We start from the raw sequence: 25161 nt of genomic DNA, 5'->3' as shown, positions 1-25161 counted from the left end.
ATGTGGCTTGTAAAACACTGCCAAACTGCAATTCTTTCTTGTAATCATCACAATCAGATACGAATCTACTCCACGATAGATAGATACAGAACAGTTTATATTGTTCTGATTATATTGCCTAACCCTACATCACCTGTTTAATAATCTAACAATATTTTTTATGAACCAAAGCCACTCCATGTTTGTGTCCGTCAAATGAAAATGAAGATTTCCTTTTTTTTGTCCCGTAAAATGTTGAATCTTCCTTCAAATGAAATCATCATGTTCACGTAAACATTGAGAATAGTCAATTAAAATGATCTGTACAGCACTATTTACAAAAGTATCTTCGTAAAAGACAAATGTTTTGTGGCAGCATGTACGCGTCATCCGTATCGACATACCGACTATAATTCTCTCTAGAGTTGTGGAAATGACTATCCTTTTAGTTTAATACATGTACATTCAGATGAAAGAAGATTTCATACCATATGTATCCATTATGAATCTGCCTGAATCATTCAACAACAAAATACAAAAACAAAAAAGAAACAATCTGCTATCTATCTGGATAGCAGGTACAAACAAAACAAAACAATTGCAGGAGTTGCAAGGGTTCAAAAAGTCCCTCCAAAAAGTCCTTTCAAAAAGCATTTAAAAATTGATTTTTGAAATTTCAGAGATTTCAGCCCAAAAGTTGTTTAACGGTTAAAATATAAATAACACCAAAATCATTGGTTTGTATTTTAAGAATCCTCCTTAAAGTACCATTGATTAAAAAAACATAAGAGTGTTTGCAAAAATATCAGATAGATTAAACTCCTAATAGTGTGAGATATATGGCTACGAGATGTGCCATTTTAAACCATAAATTGTGGACAAGTTAGAGATTAACCAAGATTAACCGTCATACCTGCTTTGACGTAAAATACTAAGCAACAAAAAATACTAATGTTTACTTTGACCAGGAAGTATACTAACCCTCTCTATACTGTTGAGATGATCATTATTGATCACATTGTTTAGTTTTGATTTGCATTTTTTGCATAGAATATATGCTGAGTCAAATAACAACTATCTTATTCACTTATGCTCTTTAATGGATGCAGCAAAACAAATAGCAAAAGCAGAAACAAGTAACAAATTGGGCAGCAAACTTAGAGTATAAACTAACAAACTTAAATGGAATGCATGAAGGAAAAAAAGTATCATCCAAAATGAATGAATGAGTGAATGGTTACTGGTAAACAAGCAAACTCTCTATTTCTGCAACTTTGTAATACTACCATCCATATCATGCTTTATTTCCAGTGATAAATGTATCAAAGAGTCAAACTTTGTTGTTGATGTCAAAAGATTTAAGGCTCCTTGAAAAACTTGGAGATGAAAAAGAGTGAAGTATCGATAAGTCTAACAATTTAAGATGTTCCACTGCCTAGCACCAATGCATTGTTACACAATGCCACAACAATAAATAAATTTAAAACACACAAAAATGATACAAAAGGTTTTGTAAGAAACATGATACAAAAGTACAAAAATGCAGAACATTGCACGTAGCTTCTCTTTCTATTCAGTCTAGTCACTGCAGCAACACAGAGAAATAAGAATGTCATTTTAAACAAAACATAATGAGACACGTAGCTTTTAAAAAGCTGACAATTTGCTTGCATTGTCACAATAAAAAAATAAAAAATTAAAACACAGAACTTTCTTAATTTCAAAATACTATCGGTCTATCAATATATATATAGATATCGTCATCATTATCATCAACATTTATTAAAGTCAGATAATAATTAGAAAAGATGTAGGGAAATGTAAAATGAAAATAGGGGAAATAGATAGAGATGGAGGGAAAAATGTGGGAAATGGGATAGAAACAAGGAGGAAGAAGGAGTAAGACATGGAAAGGTGGAATACAGACAGGGGGAGACAGAGACAGGGAAAGAGAGAGAGAGAGAGAGAGAGAGAGAGAGAGAGAGAGAGAGAGAAAGTGAGAGAGAGAGAGAGAGAGAGAGAGAGAGAGAGAGAGAGAAGGGAGAGAGAAGGGAAAGAGAAGGAAGAGAGAAGGAGGGAGAAAGAAGGGAGAGGGAGAAAAAAGGGAGAGGAGGGAGAGAGAGAGAGAAGGGGAGGGAGAAGGGAAAAAGAAAGATAGAAGTGAAAAAGAAAGAGAGAAGGGAGAGAGAAAGAGAGAAGGGAAAGAGAAAGAAAGAGAGAAAGAAAGAGAGGGAGAGAGAGAGAGAGAGAGAGAGAAAGGAGAGTTCAGGACATAATAGATATAGACAGGATTAATCAATTGATCAGTTCTGATCATATAAACCTCAGAGTTCTCGTTGAAGATCAGAATCAGATTACTCTATCTTCATTTGGTTTTCAATCACATTCATGCATCATGAGATTAAGCTACTCAGCAAATGTCAAAAACACTATCAATCTAATCAAATTGCATAGCCAATTGAGTTGAATATTACTCTCTGAATTGAGTTCAATGGACGTTACATACAGCAGAATCAGAATCTGAATGCACCTACAACAACAGAATCACAACATTTAAGTTCCTTTTCAAACACAAATAATATGCAGCCTCACAGGAAATTAATCATGTCATTACAATAGATACTGGAGTCTACTTGTAACTAACACCCCTTCTCTTTTTTCGATCATGCTTGAAAAATAATTTCAAATCAAACAAATTCTGGAATGAAACGTAAAGTAGAACGACCAGTCGCAAAAGCAAATGGAATCTTCATTTATCCATCACCTTCTTTCCTCTTGGTATACTACAATCTACTTTTTTGCTCACAATTAAACGACCTAAAGATTTATCATGTACATGTATGAAACAATTTCTACACCACATGATTACTTTTTTGATTCCTATATAAATTAAAAATAATATCTTGATCAACTCAACAGATCCACTCTCCTCCTATAATAAATGATTGCAATGATGAGGAAGCATGGTGTGTCTTTGATGAGATGGAAGCGACCTAACTCGTTGGTTGGAAACAATGTTCTTCATGATAACGATATCTGCATGCACCTGTGCATTACAAGATGGTTTCTCGAGCACCTTCCAGGCTTTTGACAAGCTCCGCCCGGGATACGCTCAGCATCTTCTCCGCTTGTCTCTGCATATCATCGGCGTCGGGACAGCTATGACGGAACTTCATCTGCTCAGACTTGGAGACCGTGGTCTCCACGTTGTCTTGCTCTCTGTTATCCTTGAAGCGCACAACGCCATTCTGTAAAGAGTTCCTCTGGTGCGTGCATTTACTGGCAAACGTATCGAGGATACAGGCACTCTGCCAGAGTTCACTTAGATATTGATCGTCATTCTCAATCACACTGTGGATATCCTGAAGAACAGACTTGACAGCGGGTGAGAAATCACCGTCAGCATGGCTCAGGATTTCAGAGACAAGCGTGCTAGTATCGTTGTTGAATTCCACCATTGACTTTGGACGGTCCTTTGTTGCATTTTCTGTCACATTACAACACTCTGTGGTGTCAATGTCTTTTTCGGGTGTTGCATGCTCCCTCTCAATATTGCTAGATGGAAGCCCCATTTCAGCCATGACTCCGTTATCATTGCAAGTCGGATTGATCCTGACACGGGTATTGTTATCAGGTAGTTGGAGCGATGCCGGTAGATTGTTCCTAGGGTGGTTCTTGCCCTCTGACATGCGATGCAGTTGTTTCTTTTTAATGCAAGAGGGCGCTGCCTGAGGCACTTTAGAGCGCTTCGATTCACTAGCAGCCATGTTGACAGTTAACTTCTCCTTGTTCGTAGCAATGGTCACACCATCCCTAGGGATCCAAGGATCGTAAGAATCAGCGGAAGAACTAGTGGACAATGAGTTCTGATGGCCAATGTAACCCCTATGTGAGCTCCATATGAGCTTCAAGTCCAGGGAATCTGGTCTCTTTTGCTTGACCCTACCGTGCTGATTGAACTGAATACTGGATGGACTCAAACCATGAGTTGCATTGTTTCTTTCATGACACGTCCCAGGTCTGGCATTTGGTTTAGCATTAGCGGTAGTCTGTGACTGAGGAAGAGACTGTCTACCTACAGTAGGCTGGGCACTGACAGGTCTCTGTCTGTTCCTAGACCCACGTGTGTGTCTCCTTGAACGACTTGGTCCATTTGACTGTCCACTCTGACCCTGTTTATCTACCTCATGTGTTACACCTCCATTTCCCATGCGTGCTATTAGTCTGCGAGGGCGTTGTGGAGTGTTGTCGTCGCTATCGCTTGATGAGCTTGTGCTGAACAATTGTTGCTGTCTGGCTCTTGCAGTTTGTCTGATGCCTCCATTGCTCTTTGAGCTATGGTCGGTGGAAGACGTGCTGTAGTTGCTTGATGAGGTCCTCATACGACGATCGGAGGACCTGCGTCTGCGTTGACGTCGTTGGGTGCTGGACGATGTGCGTGTATTACGACTGCTGCTGCTTGCCGTACCTCCTGTAAGCCTCTCGCTGCTACCCGAGGGACTGCGCTCACTAGGAGGACTACGGTTCTGCAGTGGACTGGTGGAGGTACTGCTTGTTTTATGGCTATCCTCTGTCCTCTCACTATTGTTATCTAACACAGTATTTCCTTCAGATCTGTCGTATTGCCTATCCATGATGGTCTCTTCATTTCCATTCCCTATCCCATTAGTATGGTTTCCAACTGATCGTACGTTTGCACTCCTACTTTCAATACGAGCCCACATATTTTCAACTGTATTTGGTAGAATAGCTTCACAACTGGCCCCGGTAACGATGCGTTCTTCGATCATACCTCGTCTATCATCTAGACAAGCACTAGTCCTAAGAGGGGCCTGCATGCCCATAGCCGTCCGACCTGGCAAGGGTAGAGTCTGGGCGTTGCCCCTGCTCCTGTTACGCCTCCTCCCTGACTGATCACTATCTCCTGATCGACCGTCTCCGGGTGACCGACGTCTTCGGTTGCTTCTCCTACTCCTCCTCTCACAAGACGATAATGATAGATAATTAACAGTGTCCTCGTTTCGACGAGAGAGATACCCGTTGGTGAATCCTGGTGTTCTAGTAAGGTCTAGCGTCAGAGTGTGACTATCCCATCTGATGGGTGGAAGGGGTACATGATGCTCCCTCAGTTGATTTGCTGGGACATACCCTTCTCCTAGGCAAACGTCACCGTTCTCTTCTCGTCTGTTGTCAGGAAAATTTGAGATCTGCAAAGACAAATATGAAAAAGAGATATGCACATTAGAAGGGTACATCAACACTCATCAGAATAACATCAATTCTGTATTTAACAAAATAAGACACAAAAGAACAGGTAACAACAATATTCCTTAATAACCAGCCAAAATAGGATGAGAAAGCTCTACTTTTATAAGGAAGACTTCGTCCATGTATCACAAATTCAATTTTCCTGTACAGTCGACACAAGCACCTCTAAAATGTAGAGCCAATTGGAGATGATGGTCTGGAAGGCTTGTAACCCTGCACAAGTCAATGAAGTCATCCATGAATGAAGACTGTTGCTGCAGAACATCAACAAATGTAATTACAACCGAGGGTTCAGCCCTCATTATGCTCTCTAAACATCTGGCTAGCTCTCTGCTACTAGCATGCTGGGGTATGATACAACCAAGGAGATTTTTCTTGATACAACGTATGCCGTTTCAAAGGGACACGCTAGCATTGAATACAGCAGTATTCTAAACTGTACAGAGAGGTGACGAGGCTTCCGTGAAGGAGCCATCAATAGGAATCCTTAGGGCTTGGGGTGAAATTTAGCAAAACAGCTTTCTTCTTGTGAGAGCTTCTTTATCTGTGTAAAGCTGAGATTGTAATTGTACTACGGGGTGTAATTGCTAGTATGGAGATGTTGGAATTTTGATGAAATGTTTTAGGCCTGCAACAAGAAAAACAAAAAGAAGGGAAACTGTTTGTTGTAAGTGTGTCAGTCATCCCTAAAGCAAAGCAGCACTACTACGATGTTCCCTGTCAAATTAAATCATTTGCCATAAGAGTAAGCAAGGACAATATACAGTGCTGAACAAACCTAAAGTAATTCCAAACCTATTACATCACAGTGCACTTGCACAAATAATTGTTTTTCTCCTCAAATATGTTGTCTATTTTGTAGTCTAAAAGATTTTATCCCATTAAAACGACCATTCCTTAATTAAAAGAAAATGTGATGAGAGAGAGTGCGAGAGAGGGAGGGGGAGGGGGCATGGCCTACATATATGTATAGGTCCTATATGTTCTGTAAATAGACCTTCATATTTATTAAGTTCTTGTATAAAACAATGCCCAAACTTCAGGTTAATTACGACATGGGTACAACAAGTGTTGTATAATCTATGCATATCAGTAAGTATTATTATTATTATTATTATTATTATTATTATTATTAAAGAGAGGGAGAGAGAGATATTGTGTGAGATAAGAGAGAAAAAGACACAGAGAAAGGGTGAGAGAGAGAGAGGTGAGAAGGAGAGAGAAAGATTGTGTGAGATACATGTAGTGGGAAAGAGATACCTTGAGAGGGAAGGGGGAGAGGGAAGGGGAATAGGGCAGTAAAGAAATGGAGTGAGGAAAACGAGATCATGAAGCAGAAACAGAAGTTGAGAGTGATGAAAGATAAAGGTGACATGGTTTTTCATTTAAATAAAGAAAAAGCTAACAAAAAGATTAGAATGATAGACATTCAAACTTCCTTTTCAATACAACCTCTTTATCTAAGAAACTGGAATAAAAAGCCGCAAACAAATTAGGCAAATTACATTACACGAGTAACATTCCCCAATGCCACTCACATGTTAACATGCGAAAGCAAAGACGGATTTGGAATAATACCTAACTGTCAGCTGTGTTATTCTTCAGGAGGCATGCAGAGACTCAGAGAGGGTTGAGAAAAAGTTTAGAATTCAGAAGACACGGTGCTAATGAGATTGAATGAAATCGAGTTCAGGTTTCGGCATCTGCGCGTCAGGGAGACAGTGGTGATCGATGCAACAGAAGACTGCCTCTTGTTACAAGGAAAATACTCTGGACAAAACCCTTTGATTTGACATACTGGTACCCAGCCAGGGTGGCCGGTTCAAGCACTAATCAAAATAAGATACTTCCCAATGTCAAGTATATATAGCATAGAACAAACAAAACAGACAGGGAAGAGAATCCCCATGAATCTCAAACTCTAAATAGTGCGCAAATTCAATGAATTCCTTTGCATCGAATCCATCTGTTGCTCAAAATTTTTACATTCAGCCTGGCCAACATTGCATTAGGATTCAAGAATGAAATTTCTTCATACAGTTTGACAGTTTGCTGCCAAAAGACACACCAATTTTCTTTTGAAAATGTGATAATTGTTCTTCTTTATTAGGTTTTTAAAATTGTATCATTTACCAACTGAAAAACAAAACCTTCTCTACATGTATATTAGCTTCTCCATCTCAGACAACCTGCCAATTTAGGATATATATCAAGTAAGTTTAAAATCTAGGATACTAACAGATTCTACATACAGAATCATCAGAATGAAACCTTGTTTTCTTCTAAAAACATGGAACTGGGCTATATAATTAGAATGAAACCTTGTTTTCTTCTAAAAACACGGATTGGGCTATATAATTTACTGGATCAAGTGCGGGCAGAGGAAATCTTGTAACCGTAGAACGTAAAGAGCTCTAAGAGGATGTATTAAATGGGAAGAAGACATCTATTTCTTCCAGCAATCTGACACAATTTCTCTGGCTTTATCATCCTCTTGCAGTCATTCACAAAATGCACCGCTTCCTCAATGAATATGTGAGAGAATTAAAATATTGAGGGGGGGGGGGGAATCTGGAATGCATCTAGGTCAAATGCTTTGAAATGGGATAGCACACTACACGCAACTAACAGACGGTTACCGCAGTGATATTCAATCTCTCTTTCACCAATCCTGCCCCCAAATCTCGTGAATATGCAAATGAACGACACTTGAGGTGTTGTGCACAAACTCATGCTTCATTCACAACGAGGCAGCACAACTTCCTCCACGTCACACGAGGGCCGAGCTAGCGCGGGAGTCGTCGTCATCGTACGATGCCATGCGTTGACGCCGCCGCAGAGAGATTGGTGGAAATTAATAAAATGCTGATGGGAGTAGTCTCGGGTGACTCCGAGAAGGAGCCTCTCCTCCCCTAGGCGGAGGGACCTCCATTTCATCCCTTGAATCAGACCGCCTTCTAGAAGCTCTTTAATTAGACAAGGGTCATCATGGTCAGGATAAAGGGGGTCAAGATCATATACCTATGTCACACACCTTACATCCTATCCCATCTCTTGGGAATGATTGGTGTGGAGAGCCAGACTGTAGGAATAGGTCAAATCGTTGGAAATGGTACAAAGAGAAGTTATGCCAGAAGATTGTTATTGCATCTTCAACAAGATTTCCTTTGTCATAAGAAAAAGATTGTTCATGCATCTGAAATGACATAATATGTATGTGATGAATTTTGTTTTTGTCGCTGTATTATGGAAAGCTAACAACTGTATAAAAGTATCTCAAATCTCTACCAGTAATCTTTGTCCATAATCCGCAGAGGCAGTTCCTTGCATCCATGGATAAATAAATCACATTAAAAATATTACCATTGTTATTTTAAGAATATCTCAATGAGGAAATTTAGGATACATGCAATACCAAAGAAATATCAGAGATAATATATTGATTGTAGGAAGAATGAGTCATTCAAAGAAAAGCAGAATTTCTTGAAAAGTTCTCCTCTGATAACTTTGATACAAAGATAGAAAGGATGAATGAATGAAACTGCCTTCAATTGAATAATTAGAAAATTTAAACAATTGATAGAGGACCATGCATGATGTCATTCTATCTTGCACATCATTCATCAAAATAATTTTCAACAAGAAGGCATATTAATCAGTTACCACTTGCCGGTAATAGCTTTGTCATCCAAACCCAAGGGTCACTTAGAAACTAATTCTGGACTGTTATTTTTTCTAAAAACCTCCTGAATCAATATATCAGTACATCTAATAGTTCCTTATTTGGGTGATTTAATTTAGTAAATTTAAGAGATGAAGTATAAATCATATGGGTATGATGTTGATATCGAGTGAGATGAGTCAGTCCATGCCATGGGCTATATGTTTAGGAACAGTGGTCTAATATTGGACGGGAATTGAAAGAAGTAGAAGTAGAAGAAGTACATCGTAGCAGAGTCGGCCCGGCAACACCACATTCGCATCAACAAAATTGGTTTCTCTCCTCATGCTGACAGAAAAGAGTTCAAATTAAAAGCAGGAATTGACGACGGAGCGAACTTGCTGACTAATATAGCCTGCAGGGTAAGTAAGAAGAGAACTTGAGAGAGAGAGATTGTGACAGAAGAATTGAAACTGAAATTATATTTGGGTAACTGTAGCGCTTAATTCAGCTGAAGGAATTTTTATGAGTTCTCTTTCATGACCGGTTATGACTTTTTTTTCGTACAAATGAGATTTCGTTCCTTCTCTCTATTGCTGTGTTCCCTTTGATGATGATGATGATGGCAGTAGGGCCATTATGTGCTATTATGAAAGGCATTATGTTGAGCTTGGATGAAGTTTAGCTCCCGTAATTGATGCTGTGAATGGGATTAGGTAGACGCCCATGAATGATGATGACATAGGAATGTCTACTGGAGATAGATGTCATTTTCAAGGACAAAACTAGGTAGTCGTACACATCTGAAGTTACATAGACTTTGGTTTGAATAATTATGAGTTGTTCTCCAACTCCAAGTGGAGACATCTGCAAGTCTCCTGTATAATAAAAGATGCATTAAAACACATCAACGGCAATTTCATCAAACCGTCATGTCAAACTTTGTTGATTTCTATAATCCGTGTTCTTATCACTTTAAATCATATAATTCATCTCTAATTTCAAGGCAGTTTATCCTAAAAGTGTCCTTTCTCATGCAGTAGCACATTCTCCAGCTTCCAAATCAAATAAGACAACATTGTGACTCCCTCTGTGTATACGCCTGACTTGGAAGACACCAGAGTTCAATCAAGCCAAAATAATTCATCTTGATGAAGCAACATAAGACATATGCCCTTTGGGAAAGACGGGTTGCTCAGACCGGCTTGTCTCTTTGATGTCCTTTGATGAATTCATAACCCTGTGTGTCTTCTAGTCTTCAGTCGGGCGAGAATTCAATTATTGATGAGATGAAGTTCTACTGGCAGGTACCAGTGGCTACAACAAGTTGAGATTTCTACTCAATCATATGCAATATCAACCTACATTGCAAATATGATTGATATTAAAGGTTCTCTCTAACAGTTTCTGTTGAAGACGGAATGTGGCTGAATTGTGCAACGTAATCTTGAAGGCTCCTCACAAGACTCTTTGCCTTTATTCTGAGTATCATTTCTGCATTCAAACTTTAAATATTTCATTGCTGAAGTAATGAAGCTGATATTTTGAATAATGAATTTGAATTGAATATTCACACAAGCATGAAACCCCAAACATACATAGCAAAATATAAGATGATAAGTGGGGTTCCCTTTAAACGTGCGTGCACAGATGAATGAAAAATATTATTGTAACTCTACATAATATCAGTCTGGGCTCATTAGGTTCGACCACAAATCATCTAGGTTTTCATAAACTTTCCCACCACCTTCTATTTCATTATCCAGATGGCTATCTCAATATTTAGTTCTATTACCAGCAGACTCCACCATCATTCTAAAAAATGATCACAATTAATGGTGAAAACTCAATGGATTGTGGTTACGACTGGAAAATTGATTCTCACACCCCTATGAGGATATTATCTTTCTCTCTCTACCATCTTCTTTCTTTAACAACCCACAGACAGACAAACAGATGGAGAACAGGCTGGCACGTTCTGTATCAGAGAGCTGGTAATTATTGTCCAGCATCAAATTGATTTGGATGTCCTTTACAGCTATAGCTTGTACCAGACGACAATTAAAACCAGAAATGTGTAAAGCTCATTATGTGTAAAGCTCATTATATCTTCAGCAGACTGTGGTGTAACCCATCTTACTCGGGTTACATGAAAAATTATTCATACAATCATTTCTAATCTAGTCGTGCAGGTTGTTCCTATGGAAACCTCCTAGAAAATCCAGGTTTATTTTTAACAACATTTCTGACGTGTTTTACTTGTCATACTAAGCTGCTATTATTCTGCAGCAACCTAATTATTCACTTGATATGAATAGCAATTGGATATTCAGTAATTCAGTCAATCCTTCTTTTCCCCAAGCTACTTATTTTCTTCAAGTGAAGATTAATATTGTCTACCGGTAGTAATATGGATGGCACTGAAAGCCCCTTGAAAAGGCCGGACTCATTGATTTTTCAAAAATGATAAAAGTTTGCTAATGTATATTTTTCTTCAAATCAATACTTGTCACATTTTAATGAATTCTCTGCAAAGGGAAAGTGAGATACCAATGTTCCTCTGTGGTTGATAATTAAGTGAATGTTCACAAGATGACAGAGTTGGATGTTGGATAGAAAAGGGCTCTCTTATCTGTCACAGAAAAATATTAATTAACATCTGGCTGTCACATGAGTCTATCAACAAAGTTTAATAATGTCTAGTGTCTGAGTCCCTGAAAGACTTTGTTCAAATTGAAAGGTTTCATCGCGGTGACATTGCCTCTTGGAAGCCATTCACTACATTAGTGGTAGGGCAGTCACATTCAACTTCACGTCAGTACTGAAATTGAAAATGGGACATGCTAAACAATTCATTCTCAGCATTTTATTGTAATAAAATTGCTGTCAGGGAGAATCTCTTAAGGTCCTATCAGTTTTATGATTGATCTTTAGATGAAGCAATTCTATTCAAATGAAATGAATGAATAATTATGGTGTGGTTCCTGTAATAACCTTCTAATCATCAATCACACAACTAAGAACATTTTCCTGAAGAGCTGATTAAATTTGAAGATCTCTTTGAAGACTGAAACACGACTGTACCATTAGAACTTTAGAAGTTCTACACTTACTCCGCCCCACCTCACCTCCAAAGGCTCTATATAACTTTGGAGAGTTTACATTGCAAACAAGGAATTTGTACTAAAATATTGACTCAAGAATATTGAGTACACTCAGTACACGATTGAAAGGAGAACATAGATTGGAACACACCATGGACCTACTACGAACACACCCACCAGATGTGAGTGAGAGAGAGCACTCCCTCGACCCTCAGCCAGACAAAAAAAGAAACAAGTGTAGCTAGACGACCCCCAGACAGAAGGTGGCCACCCCCTACGATAGACCTTGAACTCAGCTGCTGTTAGACTCTAAACAGTCCATAGTGACTCATGCTAACAAGGTTTTAATTCCTTGGGTAATGAGATTAATTGATCACACCTCACTGGTCTAATGATATCATGTCTGCTGTATATATACCCTGAGGTGCAATTGACCTAGAGACTAGAGTTTCAGGTTAAAGGATCTTCTAAATATAACTTTCCTAGACCAGTTTTCATCTCACTCTTTTCCATCTCACTCTTTTCCAACATGATATTTCTTCCTCTGTCTGAAGGTCTTCCATAAGTAGTAACAGTTAGAAATAATGGTACACCATACATGGACTGAATGTCAATGTCCCACAATATAATCTCCTCCAGGCTCCAAATCAACTTCGTCTCTGTTTTGATTTTTTTTTCTGGTATGCATATGAACGTGCAGTATATCCACTCATTGAATAATGGAGGAGAATTATCATCATGAGATTGAGAAGACAGCAAAAGCCCAGCGCGGCCAAGTTCTGCAAAATCTAATGTTTTATACCAGCAAATGTACATTAATGTCATCTAAAAATCATCCGAGGGATATTAACCAGAGGTGCATAAAGTGAGTGAGAGAGTGAGAGAGAGAGAAAGAGAGAAAAAAGAGGGGGTTCAGAATCCAGATGTGCCCTATGAGGGTAATATCTAATTGTTGATAATAAATGCAATCAGCATATACACCTGGCTAAAAGTAGTACAAAGGTTAACTAAAGTGCACACTTCATGGCTGGTTGAAAGGGTCTGTCCACCCTTATTTGTCAAGTGTAACAATTCTAATTCTTTTCTGTAACCTAGCTCCTGTTTGCCTCTTGAAATTACAATGGACCCGACTTAACTAGGACCCTACATGTATGAACAGTGTGCTGGCTGGCCTGATCTCCATATGGGGGTTGTCGGCTGTGCTCCAGTGGGCCGAGGTGATAACGAATGCCCCCCAAACCCTGGGATCTCCCTCATTTTTCATCCTTTCATTCCACTGGACATGAAATGGGCCGTGGTATGAATTACTGCAAGCATGACTCATTTGTTACAGTCTAATCTATCTATCTAGTGAGTGAAGTGTTAGGTATTCATAACCATCATCACCATCTCATTTCTAGATATATGCCTCCAAAAAAATATGAACATTAAAATTAGGACTTGATTTCAAGATGACAAGAAGATCGTCTCTATGTCCATTTTGAAGTAAGATCAGCCCTAAAACCTGTCTATAAAGATCACCCAACGGAGACAAGTACATGTAAGGTGATTTTACAGGCAGGTGGTCTTCATGTACAGGTTCCTAATCCTACAGTGCATGTTTCAATGAAAAACCATTTTCTATGGAAACCAAAAATGTGGTCTTTGTAGACAGGTGGTTTTTCTATACAGGTGGTCACTAAAGCAGGTTTGACTGTACAAACATTTTACAAGCATACCCTAGTTATATCTTGCATGAACTTCTAAAAAAGCCACAGGTTTTAGGGCAGTATCATGTATCTCTTATCAGAAGCCACTATGGCTAGCTACCCTGGTAGATTGTGGTTACTCAGGGAGAGTTCAAGTCTAAAGGAGACCAAGGAGGGAGTGGAGACAGAGATATCAAACAGACATCTGAGAGAAAGAAGGCCTGTTTTCATCAGCTCGAGTTTGCCAAGTAACCTGCTATTTTAACTATCCTGCTCACAAATTAGCCAGTTAATTAGCGTCTTCATCAGCCCGAAGTTAGCGGGATATTTGGTCGAGATAATCATTCCAAGACATCTTTGGGTAGTTTACAAAATATCCTGCTATTTGTCTGGTGCGTTTTCACCAGCCTGAAGACTCGCACTCTGCGCAAACGCTGAGCAAAATATAGGCCTATCTCGAGCTAATTTCTCAAGCTCGAGTTTCAAGTTTCGAGGTCGAGTCTCGAACTGATGAAGACGAGATTTGTAACTTCGTGATTATTTCTCAAATCAGAAATAGCGGCTATTTTGAAATCTCAAGCTGATGAAAACAGGCCTAGAGAGACCAACCAACATTTCTTATCAACAGGATACTTTTATTCTCACTAAAGAAACAGAGCATTCTTGTTTCCATGCTGTTATCTTATAGGAGTGTCCTCTCAAGACTCTCTACTTGTCAGTCATAATCAACCCAGTATCATTCACGTTATCAATCCAGTGTGACATGTACCAAGATTATTTTCAGTTTTGGTTTGTCATTTACTGTCTAAAAGAAAGCATCTCAGTCCAATGCATTATCAAAATTTGACCGGTAACTCCATGCTGTGAACAACATCCTACCAGGCTACCGTCACACCTTTCTATCTCGCTGTAACTTGATCAAAGAAAGCTGAAATAAGTATTTGACTCTGCACTCTAATAAACTGCAGGGTACTTCTTCACATGGTTCACACTCAATTCAAATTGCTATCCGAGAAGATCTTTCCAATATATTTTTGACTCTCCCAAAACCAAGACAGTCTCTCTGTCAAGCTAGTTTCTATTGCCAGGATGCCAGGATGGCAGGATGTCTCTATTTCAATATTGCTTCTTTCCATTATTTCTAGACCCAATAAGGTTTTTTTTCTTCTTCTTTCAAAGTTCACAGCTATATCAACCCATGCAGTCTGTGGTGTCAAATCATATCAGGATAGTGAGTATTGAGGAGACATTGCCTCGATTGTGAAGTGGTCATTATAGTGCTAACCCAATACTACTGACCTTTATATATCTAGTCCTCTGGAGATGGCCGTGGATGATGCCTAGAATAAAGCACTCAAAGTTTCAATTTCAACCAAGCAATCCATTCCACAGCACAGACCCGGCCCTCTGTGGGTATTCATAGCTGTGTTTATTGGACCTAAACTGATCTTATTTACCATCAAATATAGCACTTTGATCATACCAAGTCGGCTATCATTACAGAAATATAAAACTGTGTTCGCCTTGGCAAGGATGACGGAAAAGAAAGCAGGAAAAGTATCATAATCTCACTATCAGTTCCTCCTTTTCAATTTCATCAACAAATGAAAATACACTCAACATTCAATTTTGACTCTATAAAGGAATTAAATTATATCAGAAGTACAAAGAAAATAGGGTCTATTAAAGTGAACATCTAAAAACTTAAACGTATTGATACAAGCCTACACCATTGTGATGTCATATTGTCATTAATGTTACAAACTTCATGTGAGTGTAAGCCCAATTCTATAATACTATGTGTCAACAATATGGGGGCATGTGGAAGAAATGGCGACATGGTATATATTTTGTTACAACCTTATGGTAATAACAAGCACCCAATTATGATGTTTTGTTTGATAAATACTGCGGGTATCAGAGTTGGCATTTCCTCAGATACAGGTTGTATATTCAAATGACTCCATTACAAACTAGCTTCCTGGTAAGAAAGGTTTCATCTTTTGAAAAACAATACTTTTGAAGTAAAATAGACATCAGGTTATAACTACATGTATAGCAGGTTAATGAGGATGTTGAATTTCAACTGGAGGACATTTAAAACCCAATGAAAACATGTAGTATGTACATGAAGAAAAGGTGCCTAACATGCTACCAAAAGAAATGAAACAAGTAACCAGACATTATGCTTTGATCAAATGACTAAGAGAATCTTTCAGCTAGTTCAAAGATCATCATACATTGTCTGAGACAAAGAAAACAATTAAATCCCTGATCAGATATGTACATAACCCATTAACGCCCACTCCATTCCGTAGATGTACCGGTAGTCTTAAATCAATTCATTGATATACTAAACATCCAAATTACTAAATGTTTCAGTCCACATGTCAAAGCTTCTGAGCTGGTCTTTTTAAGTGACATCCCATCAAAATCAATTTTAAAGTATTATTGATTATTTGAGCTAACTTGTTGAACTATTCAACTCCTCACCAGTTCCTGAGAGGGTGAGCACAAAGCAATCCCCCTTCTTCAATTTAGTAAACAACCCCTCACAACAGTTAATTTGAAGTGTACAGCAAGCTTTCAAGACAGAAAGAAAGCTTGGTTAACAATGAAGCCTACAAAGCAAGGGATATTCTGGTGTAAAGAACGACTGGTAATTGCCCCAAGGTTTATCCTAAGTATCTTCTTATCCCATGGGGTCCGAGCAACAATCCTTCAAGAAAGAGACAGAGATTATTGTTCCCTTTTCTTCCCAGAGCTGTGCAGCATATAACTGTGGGGGATCACGAAACCATGCTGTTTGTTGTAAAAATAGAAAATGGGAGAACATTATTGATTCCAATCGTATTCATGTGATCCATCATAGCAGAAAACACAAACATTGCGTGCCTGCCGTCTCATTTCTACTAATGCACGTTTGACTGGTCTGTAGAAACCATTTTCATTCCTTCGTTTGGATATAATTCTCTCTCTGAATAGAAACGTCAATACTTCTCAGTTGAAAGGAGGTTGTCTACACAAACCCAGTCTTCACAATTCATCAAAACATAAAGGCATTTTTTTATCTTCGGATTGCAACATCAATACACATTATCATCTAAGGGTGCCACTGCGCTTTGTTACAAGAATAGACGGTCTGTAGGTTACACAAAGACCACTGCAAGTTGAGTCGTGCTGTCCTATATTGATAACATCACATGCACATGATACAAAAAATACCGTCAAAGTAAGTAAATATAAAAAGATGTAAGGAAACAAAACCGTACGGCTTGAACAAAAAGAGATCAAGGAAAATAATACACTATTTCTGTCTCTGATTTTGTTCAAGATAATGACCAAGACATATTTACACATAACACAGCACAAACAAGGTTCAAATTTCTAACGCTCTGAACAAATGTTCTTGGAGATAATGAACTTGCTCGTTCTCAAAATACAATTATATTGAATAATGAATTAAAAACAACTGGTAGGCATGAATAGTGTTACAAAATATTTCCTTGCTGCATGCGTATTCCTGCTACTGTACTGCCTCTTCCTGAAGAGAAAAACACCTTCAAGTTGAAAGGTTTTTTGTAATTCAAATGGGTTGATGCACATTCAATTTGGGTTGTATTAAACTACCAAAAATATACTCATAACCTTGATTAAAAAGTCACTCCACTGTCATTAGCCAGAAGCAAACATAATGCTCAATGACATCACAAATGAAACCTACACTGAAACAATTTACCCGCACAAATTGCGCTCATCTCATCTGTAACTGCAACAGACTGCAATTAATCATGCCATCAAGCTGAGATATTCAATCTAAAGCAGCTAGACAGGAGGGTTGACTAGTTGGGCCCGGCCATCTTAATGAAGACCTCATCACATCCATCCATCATGGCAGCCGGCATGTGGATACTTTTCATCTAATCCTCCTCTTACAATCTAATGACAAGTAATACATCACAGGCAATGGCTAGCCTCCAAATAATTGCACAAACTTCGCTCGGGTGAAATGAGTTAGCTAGGAGACCCCAATCACTCACTCATTACTTCAATTAAAACACAATGAATGCATTGGACTTATTTCAACCACATTCATCAGAGAAAACAAATATGTCATATTTATTTTTCTGCCTCGTTAACAGTAAACACAACGCGTGTTGTCACATTTAACCTTCTTATTTGCCACTAATTTTTAAAATAACATACTTCACAATGTCTATATATATAAAACACATGACCATATCATTTTCATATCAATTGTATTCTAAAAATGGCATACATGTACTATCAAAATAGCACCTTTAAACAAAATTAATAATAGTTTTGCCGTGGGTCTGCTGCCCAAATCCGAAGATTCTTAAAAAGCTTAGCAAACTGACCAATTTTAAATGTATGTGCATGGCCCTCGCGTACACAGATAACGCGTGGCGCGCGCGCCACGCGTTCCTGACGGGCCCGACCTAGCGCCACGCGTTCTTTAAAAAAAAAAAAAAAAAAAAAAAAAAAAAAAAAAAAAAATCATTTTTTTTTTTTTTTTTTTTTTTTTTTTGAAAAATCAGAAAATTCCGGATTTTCTGGTCCTAGAAATCCCCCCAAAACAGAATATTCTGAATTATTCGTAAGGGTTGGCAGGTATGGTATTAAAAATTCATCAAATTACTTGTAATACTTGTAAAAAATAAATTTAAATTAAAAAAAAATTAAAAAATTATAAAAAAAAAATCAAATTTTTACTTTTTTTTTTTTTTTTTTGGGGGGGGGGGGGGGTCAAATTTTCCCTCGGGTCGCGCCACGCGTTTTTAATTTCTTGGCGAGAGGCCTGTGTATGTGAATAATTAAAATAGTTAAATGTTGGATAATCATGATGTATGGTCACTATGGGACTCTATAAAACAAGGGGATTACATTCCAATCATAAAGTTAAAAATAGATTAATCATACGAGAAATTTTTGTGGGAGAACAAATTACAAAGTTCTGTACTCACTCAAATTGAAGTAGATTAGAGCAGGATCCGCTAATAAAACCATCCATCAATTATATATCTCTGATTATTGACAGCATTAAATAGACGATCCTCAATAAATGCCCATATCCTGTGGGCTCGTTGAAAGAGCGAAGGTATAACAGATAGATCAAACAACTTGACAGTCCGAGTCAGTAAGCGCCAATGAAAGAATCGGGCAGGTAGAGAGAGAGAGAGCACGACCTGTTGGTACAAGCTCCAACGATTGAATGATTAAAGTTCAGCAGCCCCTAACCGCACCAGCACCACTAGTACCACTGAGGCAGGCAGCCAGGCAGGCAGGCTGGCTGGCCAGACAGACACGCAACAGAATTGTTTAGTATCACTCTATTGTGTTATGTATGCATTGTGTGCTTGGTTGTGTGGTGTGTGTGTGTGTGTCTGGAGGGAGACACAGACAACAGGTAGCAATTTGCTAGCTGGCTGCAAATCCCCTAATGCATGCACTCCATCCAAATATTAATGCAGCGGCAATAACAAAAGAGAACCGGTGAGAATTATCACTGATTAATACCAGTATATATTCCTTTCCTCTATAATCCTCTAAGTGAAAAACGGGAATGTATCAGGAATATCAAAATAAAAAGAAATAACAAATAATTTCAAAGAAAAGAAGAAGGCAATTATAGAAACACTAATGGGGAGAAAGTTAGTGAGGAAAAGATACTGGTAAGTAGCAAGTTTAATGTGCTGGCAGTCTTAAAATGATTATGGTTTCATTAAGACTCAATAGGCTCAGATACCTGCACAAACTGTTACTTTTGTATGCAGATTAATTGCTTCGTTATAGAAAGTTACGGAGAGGGAAAAGAGAGAGAGAGAGAGAGAGAGAGAGAGAGAGAGAGGGAGAGGGAGAGGGAGAGGGAGAGAGGGAGAGGGAAAGGGAGAGAGAGGGGAAGGGAGACAGAGAGGAAGCGGGTATGGAAAAAACCTCACATTTCAATTAACAGACTTGGATAGCTGAATAATGACACGATGTGTATAAATACAGTACAAAAGAATAATATCTCAGTAAAATTATTCAGGTACTTGCTTATTCCCACCCCTTCTCTCTTTCTCTTTCTCTCTCTCTGTCTCTGTCTCTGTGTGTGTCTCTCTCTCTCTCTCTCTCATTCCCCTTCTTGACAAGCTCTCCTGTGCTTAGAAACATTGTGACGAGCATTGTCTAAACCCAATGAATAATTTGAGCACAAATACATAAGTTGCTAGAAGAAAAGCAAATTTTAGTTTCCTCATCGTCATGAAAAGTTTTTCCCACAGCCCAAAATTAATGCTAGCATTATTTCTAAAAGACTCGACCAGGCATGATATGAGTCAGAGGCAGTGTTCCCCATAATGTTACCTCAAGGTTAGAGTCTAATTGAAAAATGAAACTGGTATCTCGATTACAGACTCCAGAGTAACTCATCCACCTCCACACCCGCCAGTGATGCTATCATCCCACAGATGTTTTCCTGTCGTTTGTTACTTTGTTTTCCTTCAGAGTCCCTCCTATCCATATTAGATTTTGTTCCCAGATACATTTTAACAAAAGCTTTGTATCTAATCACAGAACACATCTTAGCCCAGATGTTGAATAGTTTGTATAGCTTAATTTTGGTATTCAACAGTTATTCACATTTATTCATTACATTCTCATCCATTGTTGTGATACTTTTGTTTGTTAGTGGTACCAGACATGATTAGCCTTTACTGCTATTTTCTGGTCCCATTTATCCTTACATTGTTAATCATTCACATTTGATTGTTATATTGATGTACTTTATGTTTGGATAATAAAATTTCAAACTCAACTACAGAGAGATATTAAAGGTAAAGACCAGTATTGGAAACGCCCCAATTTCAAAAAATGAAATGAAAGCTCTTATTACCAATCATGTGAAAGAATATGTTTTGACTAATACATGATGATAAAAATTTTGCTGGGAAACCGCCTACTAATTGATATATTTGGTAAATCAGTTTAGCTACATGGTCTGTGAGAGATAAACGCACGTGTCGCGCACGTGTGCGTAGTCCCATATACATCTTTCTGTGTACAGTGCTTGTAACTTTACGAAGACTGGGCCAAATTTCTTATCATTTTGATGATTCCAGAACCTTGCAGTTCACACCAATACTTATAAGCTAGATGATCAACCTTTTCTGATCGATTCCACAACGTTTCTTTCACAATGCAATCGCATGACCATTACTGGTCTTTACCTTTAAAGCAATAAATAAGACTGATTTAGAACTTCATAGCAAAAGATGGAAGCTGCTCTTACATTTTACAAAGGTGATAAATGGAATTAATTTTTGTTACAAAATAAGTATTTCAGATAAATTTCTATTGTTCTCTTGACCAAACTTGCATAAAACTATGATGAGATGTAACATTATTCCACTAAACACAGAAGCATTCTTAGCATATTCATGTATTAGTGGGTCTGATACATTTAGACAAGACAGACTAGCGTAAAACGGGCCAGCTAACTGATTATTCTTCTGCTTGGGAAGTTTGTCAAGGATAATTTGGTAGAGGGATCTTCATTTATTTCACTCCAGTTGGTTCAGTGACGTAGATGAGAGATACATTTGTCACAGAGTGGAGGGATGCTACAAGGAAGCTTGTTGGAAAGGTTTAAGTTAAGTCGGGAGTGTCCTACATTTCCATGCATCTCCGAACATTAGACCTAAGTAACATGAAGTGAGGGATGACTAATTGTACTTATCGTTGGTGTCTGAAACCTCAGCTGTTTATACCCATCGACAATTACAAAACTGTATGAACATTATGGGAGGGGGGGGGGGGGCTGATAATGGTGTGTGACAAATATTTTTTTGTTAAAGTTTTTAGTGCATTTTGTCAAACAGACATTTTTTTTCCTTCATATTTTGGGCAGATAAAAAATATACCGGTACATCAATTTTTATTTTCCTAAAACAACCAAAAAAGTTTTTACCTTCCAGATATAATGTTCAACCCCCACACCAATGCTGTCAAGTTTAATGCTATAAATAGAAACTGTTATCATTCTAAAATTAAATGCCAAATGACAGCTTTCTAAGTTAAATTACATCCTGTTATCAAATAAAGTTGTAAAATCTATGCTAATGTTGTTTCCTTAATAATACAGGAATCTCTTCCAGCGTATGCTTAAGTTAGGAGAATAATGGCGGCATTCCAAAATGTCAGCTATATACATGTAGATTTACTCTGAGGTTATTGCTAAAATGACTTTGGGGGTTATTTGACTAAACAATATCCCGGCTTCCACTGTCATTTGATGCTCCATTTAGCGCAGTTATTACCTATCCTTCATTTCACTGACGAGGGCATCTAGCCTACAGACATATTATGTGAGGAAGTGATTTAAAAGAAGACGATGCAAGAGGAGGAGATCTGTAAGGCAAATTCCTGACTATATCAATGTGTCCACATTAATGTTATATTTATAAATCATTCAACCTGAAAATTGAATCAATAATTGTGATGTGAATTAGGTCTACCTGAGTGACCCTTTTAGGTGAATCCAAGACCGTGTTCTTCTATATGTTACTGATTTGGTGGATGATTGGTTACTTCCTTGGTGATATTAAGCATTACTAGAAGCATTAAATCATGAAGAAACATTACATAATCACTTAAAGATAACAATGATGATGATGATTTGATGATACTATGTGTAACACATCCCTATGAAATTTTAATTGAAGTACAAATAGGGGTAAAAAGGGAGTATCAAGTCAATTGAAATTTAAATGCAGAAATGTGTCTTACTGGTAGAAAAACATAAACTACAGGTGTATTGATAATTCTACAAAAGGTGTATTTCACTTTTAATTAAAATAAAAAAAGTCTAAATATTTCTAACTAGAGAAGTCAGAGTGATTTTGTAAACCAATCTAGAAACTAATCTCACAAAATGCTTTGCATTGGTCTGACGTCCTAACATCAAGCCAACAATAGGCCCGTCATCATCAGCTCGAGATTGCCAAATAGCCCGCTATTTCTGATTTGAGAAATAATAATGAAGTTACAAATCGGGTCTTCATCAGCTCGAGACTCGACCTCGAAACTCGAAACTCAAGCTCAAGCTCAAGATATTTTGCTCAGCGTTTGCGCGTAGTGCAAGTCTTCGGGCTGATGAAGACGCACCCGACAAATACCAGGATATTTTGCAAACTAGCCCAAGATATCTTGGGATGAATATCTTGACCAAATATCCCGCTTATTGCAACTTCGGGCTGATGAAGACGCAAATTAACTGGATAATTTGTGATCAAGATATTTGGCAATCTCGAGTTGATGAAGACAGACCTATGTCCTTGCTTCTTATCTATGGATTACAAAGTGGGACGACAACAAACATGTTGATCTTTGTTAATAACCATCTCATCCAAAAAGAAAGAGAGAAAAACTAAAGAATATAGTTTATCTGTCGGTATAAAAAAGAAAGACCTGGATTCTATTTTGTAATGAAAAGATTACATGATTCCTCAACAAGAGGCAATGGGATTTACTTCCCAAGCACACAAATATATTCTGGTGAGCCCCCAGCTTTCTCTTTTCAAGCCTAATGTCTAATCTTGTTTTATTTCTTTGATTGATTTTGAGGAACATAAATTGAAACCTGATGACAGAATACACAGAGTCCATGTGGCCTGTTTTGTCAGATGAGGAAAAATATTACAGTCCTGTTGAAATCTCATTTTGGAGTGTTCTAGAAAACAAATTGGCAGACAAGAGTTTTTATTAAAAGATAATCTGACCTTTATAAAATAAGGATTCTTGGTATATCTCTGTGATAAAGAGGTTATGAGTTTGCAGTACACATTGACATTATACACCAATTTGGAAGAGGAATCAAATACCAAAGATGTAGCGTTCACTCTGCTCGACAAAAATATACCATCAAAATGAAATTGCAAAGGCGGATGATCGTATTTCCATGAAATGTTGTTATCACGCAAAATTGGTTTTGTGAACTTGCTAAATATAGAGATGAAACTTGATATGAATACAAAACATGGCAGAACAAAGCAATAACATAAAAGCAATATGGTGCGACCTTCAAATACATCATGAGTTCAGAATATGGAAATGTGAACCTCCTTTTTCCGCGATATGACAGAGAATGTAATGAGGTATAATCCCTTGAGACTGTGGCAAATTGCCTTGGGAATACCTTTACTGTACATGCGTGTGAGTGGACTGGCATTCATGTAATGAATAAGCCGATAGCTAGCTTCAACAAAATACAGTAGAGAATGTATAATTTCATCCATATTATTGAATTATTGATGAAGGGGGGTGCAGGGAACGGATCAGTGTGTTTCCTCATGTGCAGGGTATAGGCACGTTGCCTTCTCAAAAATGTGAGGCACACATATGGCTGGCCCTTATCATGTTACACTGTGAAGGTGCTCAACATACTTAACGCTATTGCTAATCAAATATACAAATGGAATCAGCGCATTCAGGCCGTAAGGTGTCTCCCTTCTAAAAATCGAATTAGACGTGTCCCTTAAACGTTGTGATGCAGGTAGGAAAGATATAGACTTGAATTATTAATGAGACGAAGGAAGTCAGCCTTATTTTGAACCGACAAATCTGCACAGTAATATATATGACGGATTTGTCTGCATTATTATAACGCTAGTGAGGAATGAATAAGATGAGAACATGCATGAGAAAAACCATAGAATGTTTCACATAAATGGAAGATGTACAAGAAAGAAGGCCAGCAAAAGAGCAGCACCACTATGCCTCTTTGAAAACTGACGGTGGCTGAGAGCTAGCTAAACGATATTATTTTGTAGAGATTCACATGAAAATCCCATCAAATACAATCATGTTAAAACCTTTTTGCGTGCGTTTACTTGCAAACACAGAGGGAGGTAAGTGAGAGGGATAGAGAAAAATAATGAATGTTCTCTTGTTGACCAGAACACCATTATCAGCAACTTTGCGTAATGTCTTTTCCATGTCTGCAGACATGTGGCTTGTAGCTTACTAAATAGAGTCTATTCTTAGAGGAGAACTCAAACTTACAATAAGTCAATTTCAAGAAAAGTATTTTAAAAAAATAAGGGAAATACATCAAAACAGGTTTGAAGGAAATGAGAAAAACTTTTATTTGGGAAAGTTATGATTTTCTTATGATGCGAATATCAACATCTAAAGGAGACACAATGTAAACTCTGCCATAAGACTGTGATGGTAGTCTCTCAATATTCCTCAAATGTTTTATACATCTTCGGTCTGGATTTGTATCAACCACAATATTCATTGACTATGAAATTATTAATAACAATTAAGTTGTTATTGTTGTTGTCTGCCTCCATCATTTCTGTTTTTGCTATCAATACATGAAGGCATTGGATGATGGTTTATTTGTTGAGGAGCAGCAAACAGTTCCAATCACTGTTACAGGTGGTGATGTGGACACGAG

The 25161-nt window shown here is 37.9% G+C and overlaps 1 protein-coding gene across 1 annotated transcript; it reads right to left on the bottom strand.

Moving 5' to 3' along the window:
* Nucleotides 1–2164: 2164 nt before the first annotated feature.
* Nucleotides 2165–19223, bottom strand: LOC115919164 (serine-rich adhesin for platelets-like). The gene is made up of 2 exons (XM_030972213.1): nucleotides 18686–19223; nucleotides 2165–5186 (listed from the first exon to the last, which is right to left on the bottom strand). Exon 2 carries the CDS (start codon nucleotides 4821–4823, stop codon nucleotides 3033–3035), a length of 1791 nt encoding a protein of 596 aa, XP_030828073.1. The 5' UTR covers nucleotides 4824–5186; nucleotides 18686–19223; the 3' UTR covers nucleotides 2165–3032.
* Between the last annotated feature and the right edge of the window lie 5938 nt (nucleotides 19224–25161).

This window comes from Strongylocentrotus purpuratus, unplaced genomic scaffold (genome assembly GCF_000002235.5).
Source record: "Strongylocentrotus purpuratus isolate Spur 01 unplaced genomic scaffold, Spur_5.0 spur5_scaffold_6, whole genome shotgun sequence".
Lineage (NCBI taxonomy): Eukaryota > Metazoa > Echinodermata > Echinoidea > Camarodonta > Strongylocentrotidae > Strongylocentrotus > Strongylocentrotus purpuratus.
The sequence above is the reverse complement of the archived record's forward strand: the minus strand, read 5'-3'. Positions and strand labels throughout refer to the sequence as shown.